This window comes from Eumetopias jubatus, unplaced genomic scaffold (assembly GCF_037043125.1).
Source record: "Eumetopias jubatus isolate StellerSeaLion01/CBP00866 unplaced genomic scaffold, mEumJub1_p1.0 scaffold_7, whole genome shotgun sequence".
NCBI classification, from domain to species: domain Eukaryota; kingdom Metazoa; phylum Chordata; class Mammalia; order Carnivora; family Otariidae; genus Eumetopias; species Eumetopias jubatus.
In genome coordinates, this window is record NW_028274813.1 from 39,175,066 (window position 1) to 39,189,130 (window position 14,065).

Genomic DNA, 14,065 nt, shown 5'->3' on the forward strand with positions numbered 1-14,065 from the left:
TGTAATTCCTTAACAAGTAATTTTTTCTTTACATTATATGAAAATGTGTTAATACTTCCTAAATTTGTGAATTTAAAATTGATTGGGAATATTTTATATTATTCAGGTACCCATATATTCATAATCATATAAAACGAAGTTAAAATATGCAGCCTCTGCCCTCAAGATGTTATAATCTAACAGGCGGCACATGTATGACTAACAAGGTAGGCAATTTTAAAAATCAAAAAACAGTAGCTGGGCACCTGGGTGGCTCAGCCGGTTAAGTGTCTGCTTTCAGCTCAGGTCACGATCCCAGGGTCCTGGGATCGAGTCTGCTTCTCCCTCTGCCCCTTCTCCCTCTTGTGTGCCTGTGTGCACTTTCTCTCTCTCTCTCTCTCTCTCTCCCTCTCTCTTTCTCCTGCAAAAATAAATAAAATCTTTAAAAAAAAAAACAGTAGCTGAATGGGCAGTTGGGGAGAAAAACATTGGTAGTGTGAGTACCTCATAATAATATGACAGCTCTGCTTCCTCCTATATCTTACATCATCACTGTCATTCACTTTACTTATATATAAGTGAGTGTGTGTGTATACACATACACATAAGCAAACATATTCAAATACAGTATTGTTATTAAACAAACTGTTACCTGTTAGATTAAGAATAAAAAAGTAAGTTTTTATTTTACCTTCACTCTTTTCTTCTCTGATGCTCTTCTTTTATTTAGATCTGAGTTTCTGCCTATATCATTTCCTTAGCTCTAAAAGAACTTCTTTTAACATTTCTTGCAATGAAGGTCTACTGGCAAAAAACTAGTTTGTCTGATAGTCTTTATTTCTCCTTCACTTTTTAATTTTAGAAAAAGAGAGAGAGAGCATGCATGCACAAGGTGAGAGAGGGGCAGAAGGAGACAGAGAATCCTTGAGCAGAGGAGACTCCCCCGTGAGCTTGGAGCCCAATGTGGGGCTCAATCCCAGGACCCTGAGATCATGACCCAAGCCAAAATCAACATTAGGCCGCTTTACCAACTGAGCCACCCAGGCATCCCAATTTCTCCTTCACTTTTAAAAGATAATTTTTCATGGTACATTATTCTAGGTTGGTGATTTTTTTCTCTCATCACCTTAAATATTTCACTCCACTCTCTTCTTGTGGTTTCTGAGGAGAAGCCAGATATAATTCTTATCTTTGCTCTGCTATAGGCAAGGCATTTTTCCCCCTCTGGCTGCTTCAGGAATTTTTATCTTCCATTTTCTGATATTTGAAAATGATATACCTAGGTGTAGTTCTTTTGGCACTTACTCTACTTAGTGTTCTCTGAGCTTTCTGGATCTTTGGTTTGGTATCTGACGTTAATTTGGGGGAAATTCTGTTACTGTTTCAAATATTCTGTGCCTTTCTCTCACTCTCCTAGCATTCCCATTATGCATGTGTTATACCTTTTATAGTCACCCCACAGACCTTGGATATTCTGTTCTGTTTCCCACCCACCCCACCCCCGGTCTTTTTCTCTTTGGTTTTCAGTTTTCAAGGAGTGTACTGATATATCCTCTTGCTCAAAGATTTTTTCATCAGGGTGTCTAGTCTACTAATGAGCCCATCAAAGCTATTCCTCATTTCTGTTAATGTTCTTTTCTCTAGCATCTCTTTTTGGTTCTTTCTCAGAATTTCCATCCTTCTCCTTACCATTCCCCACTCTTCTTACATGTCATCTACATTATCCATTAGCACCCTTAGCATATTAATCACAATTGTTTTATATTCCCAGTCTGATCATTCCAACACCCCTGCCATATCTAAGCCTGGTTCTGATGCTTGGTCTATCTCTTCCAACTTTGTTTTCTGACTTTTAGTATGTTTTATTATTTTTTTCTTGACAACCAAGGCATAATAGACTGGGGAAAAGGCACTGCTATAAATAGACCTTTAGCAATGTGGTGGTGAGGTGTGGGGGATGGCAGAGCATTTTATAGTTCTATGATCAGGTCTCAGTCCTTTAGAAAGCCTGTGCTTCTAGACTGTGAACTTCATAAGAGCTTCTCAATTCATCCCACCTCCCCTTAGGCAGGGCAGAATGGTTAGAGTATGCTGAAGTTATGTTGTTTCCCTTCTCCCATACAGAAGGCTTGAACAGCTGGAATTGGGTATTTCCCTTCCCCCTACATCAGGTAGGTTCTCATAAACTCCAGTAGGTTAGACTCTGATGAAATAGTTTATCCTGAGGATAGGCCTTATTAAGAAGAACAAAATGATCTGGTATATTTCAAAATTGTTCCTTTTCCCTTTTCTCTGCTAAAAGCAAGAGGGGATTTTTCTCTAATATTCACTGAGAGAACGTGATAGAGATGCAAGAGGTAAAACTCACAAAAGTGCAGGGGCCCTCAATAACTGGTTCCCCCACAGAGTTCTGAACTCTCAGAGTTGTCCACACTGAGCCTCCAGCAATTTGTCAATTACAATCAGATTTACCTATACCAGCACTAGTTCCTGGCGAGATTGCTATTCTAGTTAAGTTGTGATTCCCTGTATTCTCTACCGATCTCTACAATTTTGAGGGCAGTGGTTTGCCTTATGACCTCTCTTCATTCATGGATCTAAGAAAAGTTGTTGGATTTTTCAGTATGCTCAGCTTTTTATTTGTTGTTAGAATGGGATGACAATATCCAAGCTGCTTACAAGCCAAAAAAGAAACCAGAAGCCTGCATTTTCTTTAAGAATGTTCTTCTACACTACAAGCTTAAAAATTTATGTAGAATAAGAAAAAAACATACAAACCCAATTTCACATACAACAAAATTGTGTTGTGTACTTTGAAAATTATTTATTAGTTTTCACTTTCCCCTTTCACTGCATGTATTCATTTTTCTATAGGTCTAGCCTAGATCAGACACTGTTCTTAAAACATGTGAACCTTCCAATTTAACTGTAGAAATCAATATAAAGTTATAAAGTGCAATCCTTGAAATACATTCTTCAAACATGCCATTAAAATACAGCTTACCATTTTGATGCCTGTGGAGAATGTCACTGGTTTTATTGGTTTAGGTTTCTCAAGTTGCATTTCCAACTGGGTAGATCGATCTTTATGCTGAGCCAAAAGGAGAGCAACAGGGAGATCAGAACTCTCCTGTAAGAAAAGTAAAAGTGCAATATGAAAGTTAAAAAGGAAAAACTAATGAGCAACAAGTCTTTTATTTTAAATTATGCCTTTTCATAAGCATTTGATGTCAACCTAAATATTCACTTTATGGAGAACACTTCACAAAAAAATTTAACATTCCATAATAAGAAAAGGCTGTTTGAGATTCATAAATCAAAATAACCTGCAAAAAAAGTATTTTTATAAAATCCACATTAAAGACAATATAAATAGAGTCTTATTTCATCTAACAAAGCCAACCATATTTATTAAACTAAAAAAAATTAAAAGCTAATCACAAAAAGAGTAATACAAAGTACTATAACTTAGATCAGATGTTTATCTAAGACACATTCTTCTACCAGTGAATTCAGACCAGTCTGCAATTGTTTCCCATTAGATTTCACCTGAGGCCGTTTGGAAATGATCCTTGTTCTGTTTTGCACAATGGAACAATTGTTGAGTACAACCAAAAATATATTTATTCTCCTTTATGGACTTACTTTTAGAAATTAAGTCTAGATTTTCTTAATTAATGCAATGATAGTAAATATTTCTAATATCTTATACTGATACTAAACCAGGGCTACTATTTACACAAATCTGTACACATACATATTAATAACAAGAAAATTACTAATTCTTATACGTAGGCTTATTTATCCTGTTTAACATGAAGTTCTCTTATATGTTTAAAGTGCTGTGGAACTAAGGTCTAAACTAAATGTATCCAGACCTCTTCCTTTCTGAGTTTTCAGTTAAATAAGAACACAAAAACACATGCAGAAGGAAGCCAAGAAGGAAGGAGATCATATATACAAACACAGTACTTTATATGTGTAAACAAAAATGAAGGTTACAAACACATTTCTATCTCCTATACCAAGGCTACCTACAAAAACACACATATTCTTCAAATGGCCTACAGATTTTTAAAATAATAACTACCTAGAATTTAATCCTTAAAAAAACTATATTGTTAAACATTTCATAGTATGAAAGTAAAAATATAGCAGAATCTAATTTTCTTTCCAAATCAACAACTTAAGAATATTTTTAAGGCACAAATGTAGTTCAATTAACATACTTAAAGGAATTGTTTTAAGGCTACAGTACAGAAGAAATTCAAATAACAAGCAATTTATTTCAACAGAATTGTCCTAGAATAAATTTGTACATAAAGATTTGGTAACAGAAGCGCTTTGCAAGAGCAATTTACAAAGATTAAATTTTTTTAAATGAAAGAACACAAGTTTTATTTATAAGATAGAGCCTTGGGACCTTTAGCAATAATAAAGGAGAATGAATGAAATATACTATGAGAATATACTTGAATACCTATCATATTCTACAATAAAGCATTAGTTCTGTATTAGTAACAGTATTACTGTGAATTTCTGCAGCTATTCTAGATTTCCATTAAGAATTTTATAAAAAAAAAAAAAGGGGGTTGCCTGGGTGGCTCAGTTGGTCGGGTGTCCAACTCCTGATTTCAGCCCTGGTCAGAATCTCAGGACCATGAGACTGAGCCCCACATCAGGCTCCGTGCTCAGTGAGGAGTCTGCTCGTCCCTTTACCTCTGCTTCCCCCCACCCCCACTCCCCACCCCTGCTCACTCACCTTCTCAAATATTTTTTAAAAAAAAGAACTTTAAATAAAATGTAAAAAAAAATTTATATAAAATGTAAAATTAATAGAGATTTTAAATGGGCTGTGGCCCAAAACAACTTTTGAAACCCATTACTATCTTTTCATATGTAAAAACAAACATAAGAAAAATAAATTTCTTTGGCATTCCTTCTCAACTTATACTCTAAGTGAATTCAAATGCTCTTCCATAGCTGGTATTTACTCTAATAAGTGAACGTCCTTGTGTAAAAGCAAGACAATGTGTTCACTTCAAAAAGGTTGCTAATCAATACTTCGGCCCGTTTTAATCCTGGTTTTGCTTTCACATAAAAGGACCTGAATATTAAAATGTCTTGGTACTACAGCTGAAATTCAATAAAAAAATAAACATTCTAGGAGTCTAAAACTAATTTTGACATTAAGCCATACAATTTACTTCAATCTGCTTTATTCCATTTTAGCATTCAAAACTCTGAAGCCTGAAAATCTTTGTGAATGTTAAATTAGAATGAAGCAGGAACTCTAACAACAACAACAAAAATCTACAGAGTAAAATAAACTATGGGGGGGCGCCTGGGTGGCTCAGATGGTTAAGCGTCTGCCTTCGGCTCAGGTCATGATCCCAGGGTCCTGGGATCGAGTCCCACATCGGGCTCCCTGCTCCTTGGGAGCCTGCTTCTCCCTCTGCTTCTCTCTCTCTCTCTCCCTCTCTCTCCCTCTGTCTCTCATGAATAAATAAATAAAATCTTTTAAAAAAAATAAACTATGGGAACATACATGCTCTCAGGAATACATAAAATGCAAATTCAGCTTTGCAAGTTATTTAATTTTTCTTAGCTTTCCAGTCTATCTTGAAAGGTTCTCTAAACTACATTAATTGCCTGAAGGTATACTGTTTAATATTTAAAGAAATTTTAATAAGACTGCCTGTAATACTCATTAAAAGCTTTATAATGACCATTTTTTAAAGATTATTTTAACTGACTTTAAACAAGCCATCTGGCAAACAATATTTCTAATAAAAATCAGCTACTACATTTGACAACAATATTAGCCCTTAACAAAATTTAAGACATAACTGAAGAGAATTTTCAAATAGGAATATAAAAAGATTTAATAAGTCAGGACCTGTTTAAAAATCTTTTCCCAAACTGTTAAAAAAATTGAATTTACAGTTAGGATTAAATAAACGGACTTTTTAGGCAACATTATGGTAAATGCTAAGCCATAAACATTAAGACCATAACATTAAAATCCTGTCACATACAGTATAACGTAATGCTTTTTAAAGGTTAAAAAGTGACCATTAGCACAAAAACCAAACCCAAACACAGGAGAAAAAAATTCTAATAAGTAGTACTTGTTGCCTAAATTAGATCCAGAGAATAATTCTAAGATTTAAGCTTCTAGACATATTTACAAATGCCAATATTATCTATTTTATAGAATCTAATACATGAACAAACATAGAAAAAGAAATAGAATGTGTTTTTTTACTTATTAGGGATTCAGGAAGATAAAAAGAAATTTAATAAATACTTTCAATTAGTCAATAAGAACTAAAACATATGGTCACATTTTAACAAAAAAATTTAATGATTATTAAAAAATTAAAGTAACAGAATTTTTAAAAATAAAATTAGGAAACCAGAAATTCAAAACGTACTGATATTCTAAAACAATCTATTGTAATTCATTGTTCTAATGAATACAGTAAATTGCTAAGGATTATTTAACCACCATGTTACATGATCTAAATGGTGAAGAAAGTATGTGCAGTAATGACTTGCAGGTGAAGAAAACAGGAAGTTGTGGGGGGGGCGGGTCTCACAAAAACCAATATTAACTCCAGATTATACACAATGTACAACATTGGCAGTTTCACATCTTGCTTCATGCCCCACTGAATTAAAGGGGAGCTTCATGCCAATAGCAGCTCAATGAGGCAGCAAAACTTATTACTTATTACTTTGATAATAATTTGTAATTGCTTTGCAAAGCTAGCTAACCTCAAAATTAAATCTAAAAACTATTTAGATGCAATATTTTTAAATGTTAAACTGTATTTTCATTTCATATCTAAGTACTATATTTTGAATTAATTCAATTAATTGAACAAAGGAGAAGGGTTACCAAGGAAAGTGTGTTCTTCTTTGTATAAAATGATGGGGGAAAGAACCTTTCAATAAAATAATTTTAACACTACACCAAAAACTAATGATGTAATGTATGGTGATTAACATAATAAAATAAAATTAAAAAACATAATTTTAACATCAGTATTTACTAATTCATTCTTTAAAGTTTTCAATTTTTCACAAGATAATGTCAACAAAAAATGTGAAACACATGTGTCATTTCAGCTGTTAAAAGCTACAACTGACACTTAATAGTTTCAAGAAAAATTAATGGAAATTGCTAAGGAAAATCCATATTCTTTTTATATGCTACTGTCTTCATTTTTAGAAACCAATTCATATTCCACTTATACAAAGTAGATAGGGTTTATGATAAGCATTTTCTATCTAAGCCTCATTAATGCCCTCTCACCTTTCCTTTACTATCTCGCCTACTTCTAATTTAATTATCTTGCTTTCTCTTTTTATTCCTAGGTAGCTAACTTTTGGCCAAAAGAACAGTAGAAAAATATATACATACACATTTACCCAATCATAGAGTAACAAACACCATATCAACTAGACCAAAGAATTAAAGTATGTGAACACCACATAGAAATTAATTAGAGGGGAGGGGGCTGGGGGGATGGGTTAGCCTGGTGATGGGTATTAAAGAGGGCACGTTCTGCGTGGAGCACTGGGTATTATGCACAAACAATGAATCATGGAACACTACATTAAAAACTAATGATGTAATGTATGGTGATTAACATAACAATAAAAAAATTTTTTAAAAAGACATGAAATAGAAAAAAAAACAATGAATCATGGAACACTACATCAAAAACTAATGATGTAATGTATGGTGACTAACATAACATAATAAAAAAAAGTTCAAAAAAAAAGAAATTAATTACGTGGACAGAAAAGGAAAGAGAAGAATGCAAATAGACTTTCTGGAGAGGACCATTTCTACTGTGATTTTATCAGTATGGCCCCAGCTTATAAGCATCAAATAATATATTGTCAAATCTATGAAACACTTCATAAACCTTAGTTATTATTACTGCTGTTATCTAACAATGGTGAATACTTGGGAAGCTAACTACTGGGAAACACAAATAACTCACAAAACACTGCCATTTCTTTGGAAATGGCATTTGCATTTTCTCATGCAAAAATATGAAACACAGTTCTCACAGAGTAACTAGAATCACTATAAATTTCACCATGAAGCCCAAACACTTGAAAATGAGCTAGTTATAAGAAAGCAAGTATTAATCAGGAGAAAACTGCTCTGAAAACAATGAGTTTTAGTAAGTTTAAAAACACATAAATAACCTATAAATAGTACACTGTCTCGCATCAGTTATATTGCTCTTTCATCTGAAAATAAAACAGATATTGACAAAATGTTTTTTTTAATGAAGGAACAGAAGTTGAATACACCAACATTGAATATACCAGTAGAAATGCCATTTAAATGCCATTATCCAGCATAATAAATAGGAAAGATAAACTCTGAATGCACTTAGCATTAATACATACCAGTTCATCTAAAAAAGCCTGCTTATTCTTCCTTTTTAGAATCTGCTGCCGTTGTTCTTCTTTTTGTATAAACAGTCTTCTTTGTTCATTTTCCTGTCTTTCTACCTCTAAAGCCTCTTCCAATTCCTCCTGTTCCCGAGTCTAAAACAGAAATATTTATATACAGCATGGAATAAATTTAGTAACCAAAAGCAATCCTAACCACACTCTAACACTTTCTTTTTTGGAAGCATGAAACACACTAGTCATGGTTTAATAGAGCAGCATTTCTACTCTGAGGGAACGAGAGTTCATTTAATTTCATGTGGACATGGTACTATCAAAGAGAATGACACCTACCATTACACAAACACCTAAACAAGTACACTGTGTCCATCTGCAGGAAATGTGATTAATAATGGATTTATTTATTTATAATTATGACAGAGAGTTTCAAGTCATTCAAAACCAAAAACCCAACAAAAACAACAAAGAGTCCATACACAGAGCTACTAACTGAAAGACTCCATTGAAAAGACTGGCTTATTTAATAGAAACAATTTCCAGAACATTCTAGATAATGAAAAGTTATCACTGTACTGAACTTTTTCCCAAGCTGAAATAAGTCTTCATAATGCTAGAGTTCCAAATAGCATTCATTTAAGGGAAGCTGTAAAAAACTGAAGTTATTTTTTAACATAAGCATATAAATTTGTGCACTGAAAAATTCAAAATTCAAAGCTAATATGTAAACTGAATGAACCATAGTTCTACTCATTCTCCTTTAATGGAATTCCTCAGATATAATTCCAGGCTCTGAAATTTATTACAATTCTAAGTCATACTTCAAAGCAATCGTATACCTAGTCTTTGCTCTTTCTTATGAATGAAAAATACAGTAAAATCTAAATGGTTTTATTTCAAAGCTTTTTTTTAATTTGACAGAACACTGAGAAATTATGGCACTTCAACCAAATACAGAATAGAGGAAGAGAGCATAATAGGTTTGAGCATCACGAATATAATATATGAATAACAAAGACCTCAGAGAAAAATATATATTTTACATAAATAATATTGAAAACCCTCTATTAGACTTTTTTTAATTCACATATTAGATAAACAAAGTTCTCAAACAAAAAGATGTTTCACCTACAATTCAAACTCACTACTAGACCCAAAATTAAGTTTAGCATCTGGTCTCCCAAAGCTGATCATACTCTTATATTCCTAACGTCCACGAAGTGCACACCTGCATCTCAGTCAACTCCATTTAAAAACATAAATTCATCCCTGTTTACTCCCTCTCTGCCCCCCACCCCCGTTCCCCTTAAATCAGTTGCTACATCCTATTAGCATCTCTCCCTATAATTTTACAAACTCTTCCTTCTCTATTGGCAAGGTTGCTACTCTAACTCAGGCCCCCAGTAGAGAAGAGAATTCAAACTTGAGCTAGAAGAATTAGTAGGAATAAATGTAAAAAGTTAAGGGCTGAGATATGAAAGCTGGAAAAGTAAACTACTTGATTAGAGGCATATAAGCAGAAAAAGATGAGCCTTACAGTAAAATAGTGACATGTAACCAATTAAGTGTAACAAGTGTTAAAGAGGGTACAGTGAAAACAGAATTGATAGAGTGGTAAACTCTCCTTGCAGTGATAAAAGACACACAGAGAAAGAAAAGATTTCATATAGAGTGTTGTGGGTTAAACGTATCCCCCCCAAAATATATGCTGAAAGTCTTAATTAACCCCTGGTACCTGTAAATGTGACCTTATTTGGAAACAGGGTCTTTGCAGATGTAATCAAGTTAAGATGGAGTCATACTAGAAATGTAGACACAGAGGAGGCGGCCATGTGAAGACAAAGGTACAGATCAGAATAACACTGAAGGTTGCTGACAACCACCAGACACTAGAAGAGACAAGGAATGATTCTTCCCTAGAGCACTTACAGAAAGCATGACCTTGATGACACCTTAATTTCAGAATTCTAGACTCTAGAACTGTAATAAATTCCTGTTATAAGTCACCCAGTTTTTAGTAATTTGTTACAGCAGCCCTAGGAAACCTAAGAGGTTGAGCTAAGACCTCAAACTGTAGGTATTTGCCTCCATTGGAGAGTAGAACAGCTATTCAGGCAGACAAAACAAAGATGCAAAGACATGAATAAAGCTGGAATGCATGGTATGGCCAAATCATGAAGTATGGGAGTGGGGAAAAGTTCTAGATAAAACTGAAAAGGCAAGCAGAGGGCAGATCATGGAGGGTCCTCATACCACACTAAGGCAATGTGAGCCATACTAAGACAATCAGGAAGACATTAGGGAAATTTGAGGGATAACTTTAGAAAGACAACTAGAAGCAGTAAAATATACAGATCAATCGGGCCATCACTGAAGACAGGAAAACCAGATAAGAAATGATGAGAGCCCTAAATAAGGTAATAATAATAATAGAAATGGAGGGGGAACCAGATTTGAAAAATGATGAGCAGAGACTATCAACAGTATAGTCAGACAGACCAGATATGGCCTGAATACTTGGATAAAGAACATAATAGTAGAAACAAGTGGTAAAGATTTAAAAATTCAGCTTTGGAATGCTGAATTAAAAGTGTCTATAATACATCAAGAAATAAATATCTATTAACTACTTATAGATATATGTATATATTACATAGTATAATTCTAGGAGCTCAGGAGAAAAAACAATGTGCTACAGAAACATTTGAGAGTAATTAGTATAAAGGGGTAACTCATAAAGAGAAGCACTGAAAGGAACTATGTTTTAAGAGTCAGGAAGGAAAGCTCAGCCTCTTAAGAAGACGAAAGGGGAAGGTGAGAGCAACACGATGAGGAATGGAGTGGCCCCACAGAAATTAAAGAACAGGGTTTCAGTATCAAGGGAGGAGGTTACACCAAACACTGCCAACAGGCCAAATGAGATTCAGATCTAATAGTCTATCATTTTTAACAATAAGAAACTGGTAGCCTCAATTTTCTCACTGAAATAGAATATGTGAGTATCTTGGACATAGTAGGCCTCAATAAATACCGATTAGCTAGCTAGCTGACTGAATAAATGGAAAAACAGCCATCATTAAAAATCAAACACTGGGGACAATGAAGAAGGTATTGGACTGAGAGAAGGGAAGCAGGTTGAAAACTAAAGGTCTCTGTGTTCTTCCTAATACTACCTTACCCAATCAACCTCCCTTGCCTTCACCTCCCACTCCTAATCCATCAGTAGAACTTGCTATTTTTTTTAAGATTTTATTTATTTATTTGACACACAGAGAGCGACAGAGAGAGAGAGAGAGAGAGAGAGAGGGAGAGAGCACAAGCAGGGGGAGCGGCAGGCAGAGGGAGAAGCAGGCTTCCTGCATGAGCAGGGAGCCCGATGTGGGGCTCGATCCCAGGACTCTGGGATCATGGCCTGAGCTGAAGGCAGCGGTTTAACCAACTGAGCCACCCAGGCGCCCCTAGAACTTGCTATTTTATACTCAAACTATCTCTCCAATTCATCCCCACCTCTCCATTTCTTGTTTAAGTCACCTCTAAATTCACCAACATAACGGCAATAACTTCCCATTGGTTTCCCAAACTCCAAGCTTGATTCTCTCAAATTCAACCTCCACCAAACCACTACATTTATTCTAAAACAGACAATACCTTATTACCACTTGGTTTAAAACCCCTCAATGACAATCATCCACAGCCACGTTTTTAAAACATCACTCCCAAGGAATCTTGGAACTCCCTAATAAGATGCCTAAGGTACACTATAGAAGAGATTGAACAAATGGAAATTCAGCCTATCCCTCTTCCCATTATCACTTTAACAACAAAAGTATTCCAAGCAAGCTTTCATTTAAAGAAAAGGTTCACCTATTAAAACATAAAAACAACTGGGACACCTAGGTGACTCATTCAGTTAAGCGTCTAACTCTTGAGTTCAGTCATGATCTCAGACTTGCGGGATCAAGTCCCACGGTCAGGCTATGCACTGGGCGTGGAGCCTGCTTAGGATTCTCTCCCTCTGCCCCTCCTGCCACTTTCTCTCTCTCCCTCTAAACACACACACACACACAGCTGGTCTATTTAAGCCCAAATTACTTTTCATAATAAATTTCCTTATGTGACCTATGCCCTTTCTACTTCTTCAACTTCAACTCTCTCTCTCTATTGAACTTTGGCAATATAAAACTACTAAAACCTCTCAGAACTTCTTGCCTTTGCTTATGATTTCTTTCTGCCTGGAATGTCCTTGTTCAGTGTCCCTATTTCCACCCTTGTCCCATCTTCTTCACCTTAAACTCTACTTGTCCTTTAAAGCTCCCATTCAGGCATCATCTCACCTGGAATGCCTTTCCCAATATTATCAGAATGGATTAGGTATCCCTCCTCTACACTCCTATAATACCAAGCACACAGCATTTTCCACATGCTTATGACACTGTATTGAAATTACCTGGCTTCTTATTCATCTTTCTGTACAATATGCTTAGCACATGTTCAACAAATGTTATGAACTGATTTCTTTATTTTGCTAAACTGATAGCCATTCTACACAGCAATCTCTGCTTCTCATGAGAATCCAGAAAATTGAAAATAAAAATTAAGCTAATTTTATTTTATTTTTTTTAAAGATTTTATTTATTTATTTGACAGAGACAGAGATAGCGAGAGCAGGAACACAAGCAGGGGGAGTGGGAGAGGGAGAAGCAGGCCTCCCGCGGAGCAGGGAGCCCGATGTGGGACTCGATCCCAGGACCCTGAGATCATGACCTGAGCCGAAGGCAGACACTTAACGACTGAGCCACCCAGGCACCCAAAATTAAGCTAATTTTAAATAACAAGTGTTGGCCAGGATGTGGAGAAAAAGGAACTCTTGTGCACTACTGGTGGAAATGTAATTGGTATAGCCACTGTGGAAAACAATATGGAAGTTCGTCAAAAAATTAAAAACAGAAACACCATATGGTCCAGTAATTCCACTGATGGATATTTACCCAAATGAAACAATGATTCAAAAAGATATGTGCACCCCTATATTTATTGCAGCATTATTTAGAACAGCCAAGATATGGGAGGAACCCAAGTGTCCAATGACAACTGAATGGATAAAAAAGATGTAATGTACATACACACCCTGCCCCCCCACACACACAGGGCTATTACTCAGCCATAAAGATAGGATGAGATCTTGCCATTTGCAACAACACAGATGAACCTAGAGGGTATTATGCTAAATGAAATTAGTCAGAAGTCAAAGAAAGACAAATACCATATGATTTCACTTATATGTGAAATCTAAAAAGCAAAACAAATGAATAAACAAACAAAAAAAAGCAGAAACAGACCAATAAATACAGAGGACAAACTGGTGGTTGCCAGTGGGGAAAGGGGTGGGAGGAAGGCAAAATGGGTGAAGGGGAGAAGGAGATACAAGCTTCCAGTTATGGAATGAATAAACTAAGAGATAAAAGGTACAGCATAGAGAATATAGTCAGTGGTATTATGATAATGTTGTATGGTGACAGAAAAGAGCTACACTTGCGATGAGAATAGCATATTGTATATGCTTGTTGGATCACTATATTATACACCTGAAACTACTGTTAAAATGTAGTTACAACTGTAGTTCAATGAAATAATAAATAAGTAGAAT

At 35.1% G+C, this 14,065-nt stretch overlaps 1 protein-coding gene across 1 annotated transcript in view; it reads right to left on the reverse strand.

Annotated features, from left to right (window-relative positions):
- The window catches only part of MNAT1 (MNAT1 component of CDK activating kinase), a 200,927-nt gene that overhangs the window by 114,887 nt on the left and 71,975 nt on the right, over window positions 1-14,065 (reverse strand). The window contains exons 5-6 of the mRNA XM_028098338.2: window positions 8,416-8,556; window positions 2,984-3,109 (exon numbers count right to left, since the gene is read on the reverse strand). Coding sequence (XP_027954139.1) covers window positions 2,984-3,109; window positions 8,416-8,556 — 267 coding nt within the window. The remainder of the gene's footprint in view (window positions 1-2,983; window positions 3,110-8,415; window positions 8,557-14,065) is intronic.